This window comes from Notamacropus eugenii, chromosome 3 (genome assembly GCF_028372415.1).
Source record: "Notamacropus eugenii isolate mMacEug1 chromosome 3, mMacEug1.pri_v2, whole genome shotgun sequence".
NCBI classification, from domain to species: domain Eukaryota; kingdom Metazoa; phylum Chordata; class Mammalia; order Diprotodontia; family Macropodidae; genus Notamacropus; species Notamacropus eugenii.
This window is the reverse complement of record NC_092874.1, coordinates 239038109-239059881: the sequence shown is the minus strand read 5'-3', so window position 1 is coordinate 239059881 and position 21773 is coordinate 239038109. Positions and strand designations below refer to the sequence as shown.

Here is a 21773-nt window from a genome sequence, read left to right as displayed (position 1 = left end):
CATTCTAAATTACTTTAAATCAATGAGTGTACGGGAACAGTACGAAGGATATAGGTAGTTCAGTGGATACAGTGTTGTGTTTGGAGTCAGGAAGACTCATCTTCTTGAGTTCAAATCTGGCTTCAGACAAGAGCTGTATAACTCTGGGCAAGTCATTTAGCCCTGTTTGCCTAAGTTTCCTCATCTGTAAAATGAGCTGGAGAAGGAAATGGTAAATCATTCCATATCTTTGCCAAGAAAGTACCAAATAGGGTCATGAAGAATTGGACAAAACTGAATAACAAAAAAGTCTTGGGCTAGGTCATATCCTGGGTGTCTCCCTCTAATTCATAATCAATGAGTTCTCAGGAACAAATTAATCTGAACATCACTTTGGCCAAAATAATGTGGAAACCAAGTCTATTGTAAAATTCTGAATTAGCTGGTTCTGTATTAAAGAAGTTTATTATAGTTTCATACTTGTGTATTAAATCCATTATAGGATTCTTGAGACTGTTGGCCTTTCTCATATGTTTGTTTAAGTAATTCCTTATAAGTACTTTTGTTGCTATGCATCAAAAAGTCTTGCACTGCATGAGACTATTTATTTGTAAATGTGAATATGGTCTATGTGTCTTCCTGTTTGTTCCAATCATTTCTCATATCTGTCCTTTCCTTTATGACACTAATACTATATTCCAAAAAGCACTGTGAAAAAAGTGAACAGGGGGCTTACTGACTGGAAGTGTTTTGTTTGGCCAGTTGAGACTCTGGGAAGTTGCTAAGCAGCCCTCCAGCTTTGAAAACCCAGATGTTGGTGCTTTTCTCTCTGGTAACTATGTATGTATGTAATGGTCAGACAGTTGGAAGTCTGTTGGTTTTTATTTCTCTTCTTGTATTTTTATCTATTGATGAATGATATATGTGGCTTGATTAAAAGAGATTGCTACCCCTCAAAAGTTGTCTTTCTTTTTAGAAAAGCAGATGAAAGAACCTATGATAGAAGGCCCTACTCTGTATGTTAGGGTCCTTGCTTTTACATTATGGTGAGAAGGATGGGATCTGTATAAATCAAAATATGGGGTTTTGTGGGGCTGGGATAATTGTTGTTTCCCAGTTGTGGTGGCTATGGTTCTGTGGAACCTTGGGAGGTGGAGAAGGCCATAGACAGGGCTTGAGTAGATTAGACTGGCTCCTGACTGTGTTAGAGGAGTGGAGGCCCTGAAAGTGTATTGTATTGAGAACCCAGACCAGAGTGGTGAGAGCTTGGAATGGAGCGCCGGATCAGGAATGGAAAACTACCAGTGTGCCAAACTTGGGAAGGTAAGTGGTGGAACATGAGTGAAAGTAAGAGCAGAGAGCTGCCTGCATGCAGACCTAGGCAGGAGATGGGAGTGGCCAGCTCCTGCTGGAGGAGGAGGAACCCAAGTGATTGGAGTTCAGCTCTGGGGCAGGATAGCGACCATCCAGCAAGGCAATGAGTGTGCTTTTCCGCAGTGTTCTCCTGGGGCAGTTTGAGACCCAGAAGGTGGAGCTGCCTATGGTGGGTGGGGGCAAGTGCCCTGTACCCTCAAACACTTCACTATGATGGCTTTGTTGCCTAGTCACCCCTCAGGACTTGGAAGTAGGGCTGGAACACTGTTAAGACTTGGACTTGGTTCATTAGAGCCTACACCTGAGAGTGCCTGCAATGGCAGGGTAAGGAGGACACACCTCTAAGAGGCCTTTATTTGTACATTTTGTTTTGGATTGAGGAAGGAGGAGTTGGTTGCTCACTCCCCACAGATTCACTCCCAAAGAATGATGTTATGTTATGTATTCTGCAAATGTAAAGTTCATGATACGTTTATTTGGTGGGAACTATATTGCATTTACTAAAGAAATGTTAATGCCTATTCAGATACAAGTTGCCCATGTGACCTGCTTAAGTCACCTGGATTTGGGACCTCAAAGTAGAATGCCTCTATTTGTTCCAGGATCCAAGAAGGCCAAAGATCCCGGAAGGGTAGATTGTAATGAGAAGCAAAGTAGAATCTTTTGCTGTTTTTGTTTTAGTATAATCAAGTGCCTCTGATTGAATCTTGCCTTTATCAACCAAGAGTCTTTATTAGAAGTACAGAAATGAGTTTCTTTAACTAAAAACAGTATATGTATTTGTGTTGTTAATTATTTTAATGTGATTAAAGAAGTTGTAGTGGTATGGTGAGGGAAAAATCAATAATATTTGAATATTAGAAAGCATTTATTATGTAGTTGAATTTGGGACTAGTTCTTAGAATCAAAGAATTTGTCAAGGCTGCCTAGCAAGTTCTAAACTAATCTTTAACTGACATTTAAAAAACTAAAATCCTAGAGTCTGTATTTATCCCTCTTAAGTTTCATGTTGTTTCTTTTATTATAATATGCTATAATGACCTTTTCTCTCTTAATTTTCCAGTGAAGACTAAGTCTGCTACCTCTTTCAAGTTGTTTGATTACTTTTACTTTGGCCAGTTTTCTATTAGCAATGACACCTCATGTTTACGTAGCAATTTAAACTTTACTACAGCGATAAAATCTGTGGGAAAGGGATATAGTTAAGTCAACTATGCACAACTGAGATCAGAGAGGTGAAGCGACTTGCCCAATGTTGTACAGAGAATAAACAGATTAACAGCCTGTTGGACATAACCAACCAGGTCTTCTCTCATGTCAAGCTGACTGGGCTCTCCAAATAGTTGGTTTCATGGTACAATCCTTCCCATGCCTCCTCGCTAACTCAAACCAGTGTTTTCTCTCTATTCCACATTCTTTTCACCAGTACTTCCTTGGGGGGGAATGCAGTTGGAATAACTAGTGGCAACTAGGTGGAACAGTGGACAGTGTGCAAGAACAGTCAAGAAGACTCATCCTTTCTCAGTTTAAATCTGGCCTCAGACACTTATTATCTGTGTGACCCTGGTCAAGTCAAATCTAATAACTAAGATTTTTGGGACACTATTTTTCAATCTTCTGATTCTGTTCAAATATTTCTTGTATTCCATGAAGTTATTCATTGCTGTTTCATCTATTCTCATTTTCCGGGAGTCTATTTCTTGGGCAAAGTTTGTCATTTTTTCTTCTCTGTTCCTCATTCTTCCATTTTTTTTCCTCCAGAGTTATTTTTGTTTGTTAAATCTCTTCACTCCTCACTATTTATTATTGTGGAAAATTTGCCTTTTCTTTCCCTTAAAGCTACTGCTTGCAGTTGTTATACTGTGCATGTGTGCGCACACAGACACACACAAATTCTCTCTCTGGAAATCACTAAAATGGCATTTTTTTGATGCTGATCATAATTTTCTTTGATTTACTCTCTAGCTTCAGTTCCTGAATTGGTACTCTGGGCCACGGCTAGGCTGCACCACCTTTTGTACTTTGGGGTGTTGTAGTTGGCCTTGCCCTGGGTCCCTCTTCCTATAATTTCTCCTCCTCCCAGCTTTGAAGTGCTGAAATTTTGCAAGCTGGAATACAGAATCTTCAAGGCCTTGCATGGCATCTCAAGAGATAGTGTTAGGGCATCATATTAAATCCAATTATTCTGTTCAATCCAATGCTCCTCAGTGTTTTCAAAGTCCCCACACCAAAGGGTCTTCTCAGAGATTCTTGCTGCCTCAGAAAATAGAACCTCAGAGGTACAGGTCTCTCTGGTTGTCCCAGAAGGCTGCCCAATACTGGTACTAGCTTTCCTGGTGAACCCCCTTTCCTACTGCCCATGATCACCTGGAAAATTCTTTGTGAAGTTCTGGGGATGCAAGTAGCCACTTATTGTAGTTTCATTCTTTTTTCTTTTTCACTGTTTAGTATGGCAAAAGCTTCAAGCTTTTTTTTGCTATAATTAGTAGGTGCATGTGAGCTGGATAGTCTGTTTCCTGTTCACTCATCTTGCCTTACTGATTTCTTATGATGCTCTCAGAATATTTTGTTCATTATCCATAACTGTATAGTCAGGGCTATATTTTACAGGATCTCATATCTATCAAAAGCAGTACTTCCTCTGAGAGTCTTTAGCCATAGGATTATGTGTTTCTTCTCCCTCCCATTTAAAATCTGCTTTCACCAAAGTACATGCCTAGTTAGCATTCTCTTCTGTTGCTAATACAGTTTCTAAAATCACATGATCACTTTTTCCCCAAGGTTCTTGTCACTTCCACATCAGCAATCAGCACTTAGTCAGAATTATATACAATATAATAGCAGTTCCCCTAATTGCTTCCTCAGTCTTTTGAGAAATGAAATTGTCAACTCAAGAATCTATCAGGTGTTTTGCTTTGAAAAGAATGAGGCATCATATTAAATCCAATTATTCTGTTCAATCCAATAAACATTTATTAAGTACCTTCAAGGCAATGTTATAGAAGCCAGGAATAGCACAATTACTCAGTGATCTCCTCAATGTATACTTCTTCCAGTTATGCAAAACACAGCCCATCCATGCATGCCTTCTCATCTTGTGAGACTAATGTCCAAATCTTCTTAAAAATCTTGCACAGGGGGTGCACTCAATATGTTGTGTATCTTCCTTTAGATTTCCTGACATTACATGGACATCAATGAAAAAAATCAAGCTGTCTCTTGGTTATCTTTTATTCTCACTATAGAACTGACCAATTTCCTTTTCTGGTCATAGGTACATCTCTTTTGATTTTTTAATACTACTTGTCATTCTATAATTCTTTTACTGGTAATACAGCCTACTCATACCCATCATGTGCCTCTTCACTTGGGTAGCAGCAACTGATTTTTTCTGAAACTGTGGTACTACACAAATGTACAGCTTTCAAAGGAAAATATTTATGTTAAAAAGTTGAGACTTCTTAAAAAAGAATTTGGGATTTTTTAAAGGTATTGTATAATTTCCCAGAGACCATTCAGCTCAATCTCTTATCTTAATTCAATCCAAGATTAAGCTCACATTGTAAAAACACAATGTCAGTTCCAACTGTGTAAGCTATATTTATCACATCCTAGATAGCTTTGCCTTTCAAAATGTACTTCAAAGACACCTTCATGGGGTGGATAAGACTCCTGCCAAATATATTTTCCCAAGTCTTCATAAACTAGTTATCATTTGACCAGACGCTGGTCATTCTGGTGTGACAGTCCATAGATATACAAATCATACATTTTTGGGGGGTGGAGAGGTTTAGGGAGTACAGCATATCCCAACTCAGTTCCCATATCTAACTTTCCTTTCCACATTACTTGCCATCACTTGGAAGGGGAGATTAAATCACCACTTGGTCTCCAGCTATCTGGATATCCCATTCTTTTGTTTCTGGGAACTATATAACAAATTTATTCTCCCTTGTGAATTTCTCAGTATTAACAAACGTGGATGATATTTCTTCTTCAAAATGTGAGTCATCACCCTTTACAAGAGGCGTCTCATATTTGTTATATAGTTGCTATTTAATAATTTGTTCTTATTCTTTACTGTGTCACAGTCTTGCACTCAAGTTCTTCCAGACAGTAATTTTCTTCTATTCTATTAGACTCTTTTTCTTCTGTCTTATTTCTCTTATGCTAAAACCCATTTTTTTCTCATACACTGTAGTTTAAAGAGGCATCCCTTTAGTTCTTTATTTTCTCCTCTAAAAGAAATGTGTTGTATTTCAAAGTTTTCATGCAGTTGGGTTTTAGAACTTGAAATACATTTTCTCAAAGAAACAATGTTACGCATGGTTGTTAAGATTCTTAAGTCTACCCACAAAAGCATATTTGAACTATTGTCTTTGAGAAGCATAGTAATATATTACTGATACTAAAGAACATAATTGTATCCATCCATGTTCCATAGGAAGATACATTGTTATAACTTGGTACTATTCCAGAAACACATTTCTTTCCACTTCTGCAGTAGAAGGTTCCACTGATGGATTGGGGCAGGTTAGAGAAAGTGATAGGCCAAAGATGGACTAAGAGTAAAGAGCTATCCTTACTAAGGGTCTCCTGATGTATGAAAATACCCAAGAGTCCCTCTTAGCCCTGGCTAACACTCTAGCCACTCTCCTCCCCTTGCCTTCCTCCCTCCCCCACTTCTAAGAACAAGTTGTAATAGTCAACATATTTTCCTTTCTAAATCCAGAAGTTTTCTCTCTCCCTTTTTTAAAATTAGACTATCGTAGAGAAAATTCTGTGTAGGAGCTTACAGGATCCTTGAGTACATAAAGAACAAAAAGTTCAGCTATATTTCAAAGGAAAGGTAATAATGGACATTTTATCACAGATACCACAGTGGAAAAGGGCTTGGGCAGGATGGATAAAAAGCAGGCTAGGGATAGAAAGATGGGTAAGGATTTGGTAGAATACTGGGAGATCCAGTTGGGCCCTCCGGTAGTTCTCTTCTATCTTCCACTGTTACTAGTCCAAGCCCAAGAGTGAAGTGGTGAATGATGTTTTAAGTGGGGACAGCCTAGAGTTAAGGAGATGTCTAAGGCAAAGCAAACAAGAAAAAAGAGATGATAAAGAAAAATCCTGAACCACTTAGTATGAGGAAAAAGAACTCCTATGGTCACGGGGTCAGTCAGAGAGGGTAGCTATTGTGAAGTGTTCAAATGAAAGTTAAAGACTGCTTATTACAAGTACATTTAACTGTAAATAGCAGTTTAACAAAAAGAAACAATATATGATACATGCCAAAGAATATTTTTTCTAATATGCAATGTTTCTGTTTGCGTGACTAAATCTGCTAAGAAATGTCCAAGAAAAGTGTATCTTTTTAAGGAGGTTAAAGTGATTAGATCAGTAAGTAGGAATAGCACATCATTTCAGAAATCTACATTTTAAAGTATTTTATTTTGGCAAAAACATAAACCAAAGACAAAATCATTTTCTCTAGCATTTAGATTCTGTTTAAGACTTAAAGTATATTATTAAAAAGGGGGGGGAATATTCCTCTACAAAAAGTTTATGGGAAAAATAACTGGTTAAAGCCATTTTCAGAGAGGTAGATCAATTTTTGTGAGATGTTGAGATATTAATAGTAAGTATTTTTTATTGTGCCTATAACAAGGAAGACTTCAAATAAGGCAGAACGAATCATCTAACTTATTTCTTTTCAACTAACATATAAATTTCAGTTAAAAGAATTGCTTGTCTATGCCCTCTGTTTACATGGCTAGCCATATTCCTGTCATTTAATATTTAACAACAGTAAAAATAAACACACAAAAGGAATTTAAGAAATCAAATTTATAGATTACAAAAGACAGTCAATTCAAATCAAACGGATGCTCATCAATTAAGGAGTGGATAAACAAGCTGTGGTATATGATCACAATGGAATATTATTGTGCTGTAAAAAAAATGCCAAGCAAGATGATTTCAAAAAAATTTGGAAAGACATGAACTGATGCATAGTGAAGTGAGAACCAGGAGAACACTGTACACAGTAACAGCAATACTGTTCGATAAAGAACTGTGAATGACTTAGCTATTTTCAGCAATACCATGATCAAAGACAATTCCAAAGGACTAATAAGAAGCATACTGCTTAACTCAAGAGGAAAAAACTGATACTGATTGAATAAAGACTGAAGCATGCTATTTTTCAATTTCTTCCTTTTCTTCTGAGGCTTCTTGAACAAAATGACTAATATGAAAATGTTTTATACAACTGCACATGAATAACCCATATGTCACTGCTTACTCTCTCAGGGAGGTGGGAGGGGACGGTGGAAAGAATAGAATTAGAAACTCAATAACTAAAGATGCCAATTAAAAAAAAAAGGATAGCCAATTCAACTAAACAGATATATGTAAATGAAATCTCAGTGACACCTCCCCCTCCAATAAACTATAATGAAAGCATAATTTGAGAGAAAACATAGAATCACAGATTTAGATATCACCTCATTTTATAGAGAAAGAGATAGTGTCAGAAAGGTTAAGTGGTCATACAAGTCAAGTGGTAATGACAGTGGAGGGTCAAATTCATTACCTTTCCAAATTCAGGGCATATTCCCCTTTACCAGGTCAGCTCCTTATCATTCATAGCTAGAAAATACAATATATATCAAGCTTTCCAATGTCGTTGGTAGTGAGTCACCTTAGTTCCTTAGGCAAAAAAAACAAAAACAAACCACAAACTCAAAACTTTTCTCGTGATATTTTAAAACCATTATTATATAAATTGATTTTAAAAGAAATTCATATGGGATAGTGCCCTTATTTTATAGGGCAAGAAACTGAGACCCAGAGAAGCTGTTATTTGTCTGAGTCCTATCTTGCCAAAGTAAATGGGGGGAGATTGAATTTGAATTCAAGTCTTATAGCATCAAGTTCAGTGCTGCTCCCACTGTATCATGCTGCCTCCATCATCCAGGATTTTTCAGGAGGTGTGTGGTAAGGACAATATCACCAGGCCCTATTTGCACAAAGACTAGACTCATTTTTCCTTAAAAGGTATTGACCAAATATCCTTAAAGTTACTGACTTGGGTCTAATGCTCAGGATATGGATGCAGCTTCCTAGGCTCAGGGGTATAGAAAAGCAGATCCTTCCTCAGGCTTCTGACAAGACAGACTATCTTGGGCAACACAGGAGCAGGGAAACTACACCCTTATGAGTCAATACTGTATCTTTGCTCAACATCCTGCCTTACCAATTTCAGAAGATAAATGACTTTTATTTTTCTCCTACTCATGATTGATTCTAAGTTTATCAATAATAAGTCTGATCTCACTACTTGATACTGTTCATTTTTGAGGCACTGAATAAAAAGCTTAAACAGAAATGACCACCAATCTTTTAGAGAATAACAAACCAAGAAATCACATCCTTTAATATGAAAACACTTTGCAAGACTTCACATGTACAGTAACAAATTACTAGTCTTCTCAATGGGTGGGTGAGGTACTAGAAGGAGTAAGAGAATTTGAAACACAAAGGTTTTGAAAAAGAATGCTAAAAATAAATAAAATTTTAAAAATTGCAGCCTTAATAACAAAGTATGCAAATGTATACCATTACTGACTTCAAATTTACTAAGTTTCAGGGCAAATTAAATTACGGAATTGCAAACATCTAGAAGTTATTAAACTATATTTGCAAATTTCGAACTAGCATAAGATAAAGAAGAGTAACTGTTTTGTGTGGAACACAATATATAAAATTTAAAATTCTCTTTATATTACTGGATCAAAACAGTTTCACAGATGAGAGGCGATTTAGTTGCTGGACTATAATGAAGCTTTTGATTTTCCTTCATAGAAGTTAAGGAGAAAGTTTACTAAAGGATGGAGTGCAATTATTTGGTTATGCTTTGGCTACCACCATCTCTCCCTTTTCACTGGACTGGCAGCGAGGTACTTAATAATATTTGTTTATTAATTGACAATGTCCAAAAAGATTGCAGAAGAACCCCATTGTCTCACATAAATTCCAGCACAGATCTGAAATAGGAACCAAACTGAATAACGATCAATAAAATTTAAAAAGTAAACAACAGTAAGCTCCTCTATCCAGCACAAGACTGTACAAAAAGAGTCAAAATTCTTTAGGCCCTGAGAGGGGACCTATGAGGGAAGCCAACGCTAGACTTAGGTGACCAGATCTGAAAACTGCCAATATTCTAAGCTGGGTCAGCAACCTATTGTTCAAGGGCCAGATCCAATCTGCTTTCTGTTGTTTTTTTTTTTTTAAAGGACCTTGATGTGAGAACACATTTTTTTTTTTTTACATTTTTAAATAAAATGGAACTTTGTTTACTGATGTAAAAATTGTTCTTAATTCAGCAATACAAAAACTAGTGGAGGGGCAAATTGGACTGTAGGCCCCCCTGTTAACTTCCTGAAAACTCTTGACCAAACAGAAAATCCAGACATCATATTTCAAGAAAATCGTTTAACTAGTCCAGTCATAGGCCCACCTCACCATTTCCCCAGTCTTTTACAGTCTTTTCACAATGCTACATATTCTCCAGCTTCCACCTCCATTCAGAACCGAAGGTTCCAACCTAGTGATCCTAGATTCTAATTGGTAATCATTTTTCTCAAACCCTGAAAACTACTTGCTGAACATCTCCACAGTATGATCTCTGTACAAAACATTTCTCCTTGATCACTACTAATCTAGGGTACTGCTTTCCCTATTAAAATGTAAGTAGAGTGAGAAGAAAGGAAGTAGATGCCCCCCCTACTGTAGATGGTTTTATTAGCATTTCTAGTGAACTCACTATTAAATGAAGGCAATTCATTCCTGGTTTGGAGAACCTTAACTATTAGGAAGTTCTTTATATTGAGCCAAAGATTGCTTTCTTGTAACTTCCACTAGTTTGCTCTCATTCTACACTCAATGGAACAATCTTCCTCAAAAACCTTCATGTATGAGTGACATGCTTCTAGAAGTAACAACACTCTATGATTCATTCCAACTAAGGAATAATTTAATGCTTTTCCTACCTCCCACTATAGCTATACTTTTTTTCTTTGGAAGAAATCTGCATATAGACTTCTGCTAGGGTTTCCATCAGAAATGACTTCCAAGGGACTGGATACCTTATAGATCAGAATATTTGAACAGAAAATTAAACTACTTTCATCACTGGCAGGTTATTCCTGCAATTATGGGTAGGATGGACTAGAGGGACATAATGTCAAGTACTAAACAAAGGAAAGCAAGAGAAAGAATGCAAAAATGGATTATGACAAGAGATGCATAAATGGAAAACAATGAGAATAGATTCAAATGAAGGAAGAAAATTAGGATTTATTGGCAGTATGGATATTGGGGGAAAAAAAGAGTTAATGTGGGAGGTAGTGGGGAAAACATTGAACTAACAGAAGATCCAAGTCCTATGTCTCAATAGGGCTCAATGTTTTATTTCTTTCTGCATCTCTACCAGGCATAATTTGGTACACTGGCCTAAATGAATTTAATATTAGGTATACGATCTTGAAACTCAAAGCTCTCTGAATCTCAGGATAATACCAGCCCAGTCTACTTCATTTGTAAACCAAGTTGTAATCCTGTAGGTGCAGTTGACAATGGGGAGAAATGAAAACAGATGACTTCTGTAGAGTGAAGGAAGTGAGATGGAGTTGTGAGGTAGAAATAAAAGTAAAGGAAGCTTCAATTTATATACTTCAAAGATGAGAAGGTACCAAAGCTGCTTCCCTCAATGCACTACTTTTCTAGATTCCAAAAATTCATAATGAAAACAATTCCTAAAAACATTACTGAGCAAACATGGAATAAGAACTATTGAGTTATAAAACTAGAATTTTTTTTTATCTTGGGTTACTCTTGCAGATTTATATTGCAAAGGAAGAGTATTGCCTCTGTGGTTTACTATAATACAGGATTTATTAGCACATTATTGGTAAAGCATCAAGACTGATTATAAAACAATATGAGCACTTACTACTCTTCCTCAATATTTAATTGCTACATAACTATTTAAATAAGCAATATTCACTAAAAAATCAAAATTTTTGATAACTAAAACCTAACTAGCAAATAATTCCTATTTTCCTTTACCATGATAGTAAAACAAATGTAATTTTTTTTTAAATCAGTGACAATTTCCCCTCACATTCAAACATCTAATTAGCATGCTGCTTTGATTACCAGAGGCAAAAAACGCAAATTAAAAGTTTTTCTTACTCTAAGATATAAAAAAATGAAAAGTTAGAGAATACAGGTGGGACAAGGTGGCACAACTCTATAGTCTACTTAAAATACCTAGATATTCACATATTTAATGTGAATAGGATTCTATTTAAAGAACAATTAACAGATATATAGTACTTTAAGGTGAGTAAAGCATTTTAATAAATATATATTATGGCACTTCTTTCGATTTTTTTTCTTTTTGTATCACCAGTGCTTAGCACAGTGCCTGGCAGAGAGTGAGTGCTTAATAGATGTTTACTAACTGACTGAACAAGAACACTGTGAGCTAAGAACTGGATTATTATCCCTATTTTACAAATGAGGAAAACTGAGGCTCAGAGAAAGTTTGGTGGCTTGTCCAGGACTACATAACTATTAAGTGTCCAAGACAGGACTTCAAATTTAGGACTCTTCTAATTCCAAGTTGAGTGCTCAATCTACTATATCATACTACATAGATCTTAAAATATAAAATTAAAAGAAAAAGAGATATTCAATTAAAAAGTGTGTCAGAAATTTTCAAAAAAACTGAGGCAAGAGATACATGTAACAAACCCTTTTTTTTTTTTTGTAAGGAGGTTGTAGGACAACGGGACAGTGATGTGGGATGGTGATGAACTAAGACTGTGATTTCATTACTCCAGAAAGCTCCCAGTGAAGAAATACCTTTTATCAGTGCAGATCAATACCTTCTGAACAACTTGCTAGTCTTGGAGAGCTGCCTAAGCACTGGGAGGTTAAATGACTTGCACAGTCACAAAGCCAGCAGGGATTGGGGGCAGGACTTGAACAGAAGCCTTGCCCTCTCCAATCCTTCTCCAATCATTATCCACTAAAGCAATATTGCTTCTCTAGGTAATGAAGCTGTAATAGCTCAAGAGGACAATGCTATAATTCAGAAAATTAAATCTCAGGGGTTAAATTTAGCTTGCAACTTAAATGCTATGTGACTACCAAATAAGATCTGTAAATTAAGAGACTAACGGAAACTCAGAATCACTTTGGTCAAATAAGGACATTAAGTTTGGAGCTTTGTAATAACTAAAAATACTTTGTAAAAGTTTGCTAAAATATAAGTTATTTGCATTTCTAAAATTCCTAGAACTTATTATGTCAGCATTACAAATTTAATAGCACCATAAATGAGTGTTTTCCTATTTATAGAGCCTTGAAAAAAAGGGCTTATTTTCTAGTTTTGTTTTTAGTTTCACTTACTACTCAGAAAGAGTATACATGCTCTGTATCAGATATTCTCTTGGTACAGACCCTGCAGATACTAATTTTGAATACTTCACAGAAACAGTAAGAACTAAAAATATTAAACACCTACCTATCCACATACACACACACACACACACACACACACACACACACACACACACAAAATACAGATACAACATTTTAAATTACTGTGTACTTATCAGGATTCACAGGAAAGGATTAAAATGAAAAAAGTTGAACTGAAACAACTGAAATCAATACCTGATGGAACAGAGGTGCAGACTGAGATACGTATTTTGAGATACACAGATTGAGATACACATCTCATACCTCAAATACATAGAGAATTTTGTCAAATTTATTAAGAATATGATTGATTGGCAAATAGTCAAAGGATATGAACAGGCAGTTTTTCGATGAAATCAAAGAGTCATATGAAAAATGCTCTAAATCATTATTGATTAGAGAAACGCAAATTAAAACAACCCTGAGATATCATCTCATATCCATAAGACTGGTTAAAATGATAGTAGGGGAAAATGACAAATATGGAAGGGGATATGGAAAAACCAGGACACTAATATCCTGTTGGTAGAACTGTGAACTGATCAAACTATTTGAGAGAGCAACCTGAAATTATACTCAAGAGTTATAAAAGTGTATATAATCTTTGACCCATACCAATATTGGGTCTGTTTCTCAAGGTGATCAAAGAAAAAGAAAAAGAACCTCTACGTTCTAAAATGTTTATAGAAGTTCTGCGGTGGCAAAGAACTGGAAACTGAGAGGAAGCCCATCAATTGGGGAATGACTGAACAGGGGGCAGTGTATAATTGTGATGGAGTACTGTTCTTCTGTAAAAAATGATGAGCAGGTTGATTTTAGGAAAGCATGCATGAGATAACGAAAGGTGAAATAAACAGAACCAAGAGAACATTGTATATATTAACATCAATATTGTCTGAATAGTTCTGAATGACTAAGTTATTCTGAGTATTATAAATATTCAAATCAACTATAAAGAAACTATGAAGGAAGATGCTACCCACCTTCAGAGAAAGAATTGATAAACAGAAGCATGCATGTTCTGCAGGTAGGTAGGTAGAAAGATTTATCTATGTCAAATGATAACTTTTCTTGTGTGGGGTAAGGAAGGGAGATAGTTCAGAACTTAATTGAGACAGAGAAAGAGAAAGAGAGAGAGAGAGAGAGAGAGAGAGAGGTTTTCCAGACAGGGCCAACATATTGGTTTATTTTATTTGAAAAGAAAAGCTTCTATCAATCAACAAGTACTTATTAAACCATTAACATGACCACTAACATGCCAGGCACTGTATTAGATACTGAGGACATAAATACAAAAAAATCAAACAATCTTTTCTCACAAGAAGCTTGCATTCTAAAAGGAGAGACTAGTACATATATAATTATATACAGAAAATACAAAGTAGTGAAATGCAAAGGGGGAGTCGGTCTGAAAAGTTGGAGGGATTAGGAAAGGCTTCAATTAAAGACAGGGGTTCTTAACCTTTTTGGAGTTATGGATGCCTCTAGCAGTAAGTCTGATGAAGCTTAGGGATTCCTTCTCAAAAGAACGTATTTAAAGGCATAAAATAAAATACATATGATTTCAAAGGAAATCAATTGTATTGCAATAAAATTATCAAATATTTTTGAAAAGCGTTCATGAAGGGAGTCCAGGTTAGGAAAACTTGACTTAGAAAGTGTTACTTAAACTGCTTCTCAAAGGAAGAGGGAATTCTATGAAGTTGTGATAAGGAGGTAAAGCATTCCAGGAATGGGGGGAGACAGTCACTGCAAAAGCAGTGCCGGGAATGCCCTGTGTAAGGAACAGAGAGGCCAGTTTGGATGTAATACAGAATGAGAAATGGGGAGTAATGGACAATGAGGCAGAAAAAATAGGCTGGGGCCAGGTGAAGGGCTTTAAAATCTAAACAGATGAGCATATATTTTATCCTAGAGCCAACAAGAAGTTGCTGGAGTGTATTAAGTAGGGAAATGACACAGATTTGTACTTAAGGACAATCACTTGATCAGCTGAGTCTGGAGGGTGTGCTGGAGTGAGGAGAGCTTTTTCTCCTTGGATGTGAGTGGGTGGGTAGTAACAATAATACAAAGAAAGAAAAGACTATTGATGAATTCCACACCTTTCTAGAAGGGTAGAACCATGGCTATGGGATACTTCAGACTTTAGTTTTGCAGAAATTTTTTCCCCTTTCTTCCTTTCTCCATACTTCATTATAAGGGACAGCTCTCTGGGAGAAGTGGAGGATCAACACAATGGGAAATATAGGTGATTTAAAGATAAAGTATTAATAAAATTTTATTTTAAAAATGTACAGGAGAGTAGAAAAGGAAATTCAGAAGGAACTGGGACTATTTTGCTACTACTATGTGAAATTTAATGTATGTTTTAAAAAATTCTATATAACATAAGTTCAGAGTTTCATATACAATCCTCTTTTCTGACATTTGTAAACTGAAATGCTCATATTTGTTGACATTAAGCTCCTAATAAAATACATACTTTAAAAACTAATCCCACATGGAATTTTTCTAGATTGAGAAATGTGATATTTTTCATCAGTAGATTTTTAATCATGCTAATTAAATTAAAATCATTTTTCAAAGTTAACTTTAAAATGACATTTATTAGAGACAACACAAAAATTTTTCTTATTCAGTTTATTTGGAAGACTAGCTACATGTACATATATATTGTTATAACACCAGTAAAAGAATTTAGTTATGTTGAAGAAATACTAAAATATAACAAAAAGCAGAAAAAACAGGCAGTAATTAAAAATTTTTTCTTCTTTGTGTTTTTAAAGCAGATGTCATTCTAAAATGATGAGTATTTCTATTTTAAGTAAAGTCCTGCAGAAAGGGATTCTATAACACCCTTTGGCAATTAATTCAGGTACACTTACCTCAGACTACCGTCCTTCAATAAGGTTTTCATATTAAAATTTGAATCATTTTCCTTTTGTAAGCAAAAATGAAGAATATTGTCAACTTCATATACCTAAAAACTACGTTATCTTTCATCTTTAACAAACTAAATAATTCCAGTTCTTTTACTGTTTCTTCATAGAGTCTATATTACAACTCTTTGTCTTTACTATTTTCTGAATCCTCTCTAATTTATCTATTGTTCCAAAGATGCAAAGCACAGGGAGGACACCTCATCCTAGAAAGGAATGCTTTATTACTATTTTATTAATTACTTTTACCATCTCTCTTTCAAATATATAAGGGAAAAATGCTCAGTAATTTGTTATAAAACAAAAACTTTCAGTGCTACCCATTCCCCAAGCTTTTCACCTTCCCCCTCTTTTAAAAATAGAAGCATTACTTTCTAAATCAGACTTAGTTTGAGTCTATCATCAACTTGCATAAAGTTAGCTATCATTATTTGTAAAGTTAATTTCCCAGCTGAAGTACTAGTTTTCAAATACCTCTATCAAATAACATTCGCTATTTTCTCTAGTAAGTATTTCCTTAGCACTTATTATTGTATGCCTAACCCTTTGGTAGATATCACGGTACAAAAAAGTATAAAAGTATCTGCTCATAAGTAACTTACAGTCCAGCTACTGAAATATAATACTATCTCATTTAACTTGATCACAAATTAACTTGCTATTTTATAGTTAGGTGTACAGATGTGTATCCCTTTCTCTTATTCACTCCATTATTTGACTGTAAGTTCCTTGTGGATGGCATTTTTCATCTTTGGATTCCCAGTACTCAGCAGAGTGCCCTGTACACACATTAAGAACTTAAAAATGCCCCATGAATGGAATTTATATTTGTTTTAGTCCTTTTACAGTCATTTCCAACTCTTTATGACCCCATTTAGAGTTTTCTTAGTAGGGATATTGGAGAGGTTTGCCATTTCCTTCTCCAGCTCCATTTACAGATGAGTAAACTGAGGCAAACAAGGTTAAGTGACTTGCCCAGGGTAGCCACAGAGCTAGTAAGTGTCTGAGGCCAAATCTGAACTCAGGAAGATGAGTGACAATAGTCATGTTATATTTGATAAACCCAAAGACTCCAGCTACTCAAGTAAGAACTCACTAATCTAAAAAAAAATGGTGGGAAAAATAGAAAGCAGTCTAGCAGAAATTAGGACTAGAGAAACACCTCAAGATATATACCTATACAAATTGATCTCTCTCTTGTTTTCTAGCCATGAAGTTATAACTATAACTAAAAGTAAATAAATATAACTATAGATATTGCTATAACTATGGATATGTATGTATATCGCACATACATATATCACATCTGGGTATAAAATACCAAGTGAAGGTAACAGAAACAAATTAGAGAAGAAAGGATAAAATTATCTTTCAGATTTTTGACATATAGGTGAAAGAGTTCATGAATAAACAAGGGATAGACAGACAGCCTCACATTTAACACTTTTTATGGTGGCAAGGACCTGGAAATTACTACTGAAGAATGGCTGAAAAAAATTATGGCATATAAAGTAATGGAAAACCATTGTGCTATAAGGAATAATGAAGGGAATGGTTTCAGAGAAAGCTTGGAAGACTAGTATGACCTGATGCGGTAAAGTGGTCAGAACCAGGAAAATAATTTATATAAGATAACACTATAAAGACAAACAACTTTAAAAGACTTAAGAATACTGATTAATGCAATGTCCAACCACTATTCCAGAAGACCCATGAGAAAATGTGATGCTATTTTTCTCCTGATAGAGAAATGATGGACTCAGGGTGTTGATATTTTCTGCATAAGGTCACTGTGAGAATATTTTGCTTTGACTGTGCATATTTGTTATAAGAATTTTCTTTTTCTTTACAATGGATGAAGGTGGAGAGGCAGTGGCAAAGAAAATAGACCTTTATTCATTAAAAAAAGTAAAAGTAAAAATTTTTTCAAAAGTATAGTTTTTAAGAAATAAACATGACAGGCTTTCCTAAGTTTCACTGCCCTTTCCAAAGATGGTTAGTTGTGCCAGTTATAGCTCCTTCAAAAGCACCAGCCCATTTGCAAATGGACCCTTTTGTCTACAAACCTGTAGACAAGATCTCCCCCCCCCATAGGAAACCTTAATCAGGGGTTTGAAAAGTGCTATATAATATGTTATCTCATTTGATCCTCAAAATAACTCTGTAAGCCAGGTGCTATTATTATCCTCATTTTACAGAAGAGGAAATTAAGGCTGAGAGAGGTTAAGTGATCCATTTAGGGTCAACAGCTAGCTTCTGAGGCAAGATTTGAACTGTTTAAAAGAAAAATATCACTTTAATTTAAAAACAATGAACCATGTTACATTTCAATTTAAAAACAAAAACTGATTAATACTACTACATTATCATTAAAAAAAAGCAAAACTCTTTTTTCAGTACTTGGCCAGATTTCCTCTGCTAGACTACAGTTAGAATATAGCCCCCATTTATAAATCAGTCAGGTCTCCCAATATCTACCACAACATATACAATTTCAGCCCCTTTTTGCTTTTCTTTAATTAAAAGTGAAAAATGATGCAATTCATTTACTGCATGATCGAATTTACCTCTAATACCACATCTTGGCCTCACATTCCTCAGTGGTAATATAAAAGGAGTTGGACTACATGATCTCTAAAATTCTTTCCTATTCTAAACCTCTATATATAAGGAGAAAATGTTCTCAGTAACTTTATCATAAAGCAAAAGCTTAACAATTATAACCTTTAAATAAAAATGGGCACATGCATGACAATAGGTATACTGCTCCTAATAAGTGTCATAGATTTCTGACTACAGTATTAAAGCACCTGCACTTTCATTTGTGTACATGTTTCTTCTACCAATCAAAGACTGCAATTCCTTCATGAGTTCAGAAATTGGCTTCATGAATTGCTGTAGCAAAAATTCATCACACTTGGCCAATCTGGCAAGAAGCCTCTGTGAGCTTAGCTAGGTTGATCTTTGGTCTCTACTAGATTTTATCATTAAATGACATTACTAAAAAAGCTGAGGTAAAATTTCAAACCTTGATACACTAGCTTCTGTTTCAAAGCCTAAATTTTCATTATAAGGCAATGTCTTCTTTAACACACAGTAGGACAATTACTGACCACATACTGAAAGAACCATTGCGCCAAGGTTAAACCTGAGTAATCCAGATATGCTCTATTTCTCCAATGATCGGTAAACTTCACACAAGAAGATGAACTATAGAGATTACTAAGAGGCATTAAAACTTGCTTCTTCTTTGTTGTAATCTCACAATTCATTTAAATGTTGAAGGTACATGCCCCATTAAAGTACACAGCTGGTCAGCCAATAAACATTTATTAGGCACCTAACCCAGGCTCTTGGCACTCTGCAGAAGCTACTGAGAAGAAACTACAGCAACTGAGGAAAACAAAATCATTCACTCAGCCCTACAAAATAATGACTTCCAGAAGGCAGGCAATAAGCATTTTTTAAAAAGCACTCACTATGTGCTAAGGACTGAGGATACAAATCCAACCATAAGTCAAGACAGGCTTTGACATTAATGCTTAATTTTCTTCAAACTTTAAATAAAAATCAATCAGAAAAAAAAGCTTTTGTACACTAGCTCCTTGAATTTAGATCGTCTTTTCCTGCATGTAATGCTTATCGATGTGCCTGGAACACAACTGGCTATTAAAGTTTATAAGGGCTTCCTGGATTACTCAGCAAGACCTGAATTCGAGTCTGCCCTCAGATACTTCCTATCTGGGTCCTTAACCCGTCTGTCGGAGTTCCCTCATCTGTAAAATGGGAATAGTAACAGCACCTTCCTCCCAGGGTTGTTATGAAGTTCCAGTAAGATAATAATTGTAACGTGCTTAGTACAATGCCTGACGTCCTTGGTATATAAATGGTACCTATAGTTATGATTACTGACTAAATAAAGCAACCCTTCTTACACATAGCCACATTTACACTTTTAGCTTATTTAGCAGATAAATGTTATTTCGTTTGCTCCAGCACTTAGTACAGTACGTCGAACCACAGCAGGAGCTCAATAAATGCTTACCAACTGATTGACTGTTTGGGGATATGAAAAATTCCACTCCTTGGGATGGAATCACCTGCCTACCTTAGTTGGGTTCTTAAGTAATCTAACTCTAGAGCTTTACCCATACCATCAGCAAGTGAGTTCATCTCCCACGGACTTATCTTTTTTTTGCAGGGCTCTCTTATCCCCTGAGTCAGGAAGGTACGGGCTGAAATTCAAAGCGAACGCCCCCCCCACCCCCCTTCACCGCTGCTCCTGCTGCATGACAAGCTCCCTGGGAAGCCCGAGACCACGTGGGGCCTCCACGATCCCGACTCCGCACTACTCCTCTGACAAGGACCGGGAAACTAGGGGCTCCTTCCCCTCCGGCGGAGCCCCGACCCATGCCACCTGTGCGGCCTGCAGCCTGTCCGGCCCGGAAGGATGCGAGGCTCACCAGACAGGCAAACTTGGCGGTCGGTCCAAGGGGAGGAAACGACGGAAAGAAAGGAAGAGAAGCTCCGGATCCGGGCCGGATGGGACCTGTCCACCCACGCCCCTTCCCTGTCCTCCGCAGGGTCTCACCGGATGAGGGCCCGAGGCTGGGAGCGGCTCGGGAGGGCGGGACGCAGGCAGCAGCAGCCCCCACCCCCCCTCGCGACCTCACACCTCCAGCCTACCCTCTGACCTCCCCGCCACCCCCCCACCAGCGCTCCACGGTCCCCGATCTGACCTGCCCCCCGCCCCCCGCACCTGTCACTCAGCAAAGACACCAGCCCCGGCGCTTCCCGCCCGGCTCCCCCCCAGCAGCCGCGGGCGCCTCAGTCCCCGCCCCGCCCCGTCCCCCTCACCAGGTGTCCCCTTTCCGGAGCGAGGTTTTGAGCAGCGTAGCGATGTCGGACTGCTGGGTGTCCAGATCCGCCGCTCCTCCCTCCGCCATCTTCTTCCACTAGCGGCAGCGGAGGAGGCGGCGACGGCGGCAGCGGCGGCGGTACCGGCGGCAGCAGCGGCGGCGGCAGCGGCGGCGGCGGCACCGCCCCGGAGCATTGTGGGAACACGGCGTCCCGCGGCCCCGCCCCGCCGCCGGGTCGGCAACCTAGAGAGACGTAATGGGGGAGGGGAGGATAGGAGGGGGAGGGAGGAGGCGGAGGAGAGCTTGGCCGGGGAGCGCGCGGGCGTCCTTTGCTGCCCCCTAACGGCCAGTGCCGAGGGCAGCAGCGACAGCACCACCACCTTGAACTTCATTGGCTCTTCCCAGTGCGTAAATGCTGCCTCTCCGCGGTCCGCCACTGGGAGCCCCTGCACTCTCGTTTTATTCGTGGCCCAGTACCGCCCGATCCTCCTCGCTTTCGGCGCCGGTGTCTTCCCTCCCTTCTCTCTCCAGGGACCAGATGTGCGCGAAACCTTATTTTCATGACAACTCTAACGTAATAGGGTGTGTATGTATGTGTGTGTGCGCCTGCGCGTGTCTGTGGCCAGGTGTGTGCAAAACATGACAACTTTGGCTCATAGAAATTGTATGTACGTATGTGTTTGTACTCGTGCCAGTGGCCAGATGTGTGTGAAACATGACAACTCTGAGTTAATAGGGGTTTTGTGTGTGCTCGTATGTGTATGCGCGCCAGTGGCCAGATGTGCAGGATACGTGACTTTAATAGGGGTTGTGTGAATGTGTGGTGTGTATGCACGCCAGTAGCCAGATGTGTGTGAAATGACTGCCTTGAAAGGGTGCGTGTGTGTCTATGAGTGTACGGAGCCAGTGGACAGATGTATGGCAAACATGACAGCTCTAACTTAATAGCAGTTGTCTGCATATGTGTGTATACCCACGCCAATGACCGATGCGTGCGAAACATGACAACTCTAGCTTAATTGGAATTGTGTATGTACGTATGCGCACACAGATGGCCAGATGTACGCGAAACTTT

The 21773-nt window shown here is 37.7% G+C and overlaps 1 protein-coding gene across 7 annotated transcripts in view; it reads right to left on the bottom strand.

Moving 5' to 3' along the window:
- Window positions 1-20897, bottom strand: part of USP15 (ubiquitin specific peptidase 15) — a 196257-nt gene extending 175360 nt beyond the window's left edge. For 3 of the 7 annotated variants that reach the window (XR_011977244.1, XM_072655250.1, XM_072655252.1), the window contains exon 1: window positions 20697-20893. Coding sequence is in view for 6 of the 7 variants with exons in the window: in XM_072655250.1 (XP_072511351.1) it covers window positions 20697-20785 (89 nt within the window). In the remaining variant the exon portion in view is untranslated. Of the gene's footprint in view, window positions 1-20696 lie in introns of all 7 variants that reach the window. The other 4 variants (XM_072655244.1, XM_072655245.1, XM_072655248.1 and 1 more) reach the window with 2 other exon arrangements.
- Between the last annotated feature and the right edge of the window lie 876 nt (window positions 20898-21773).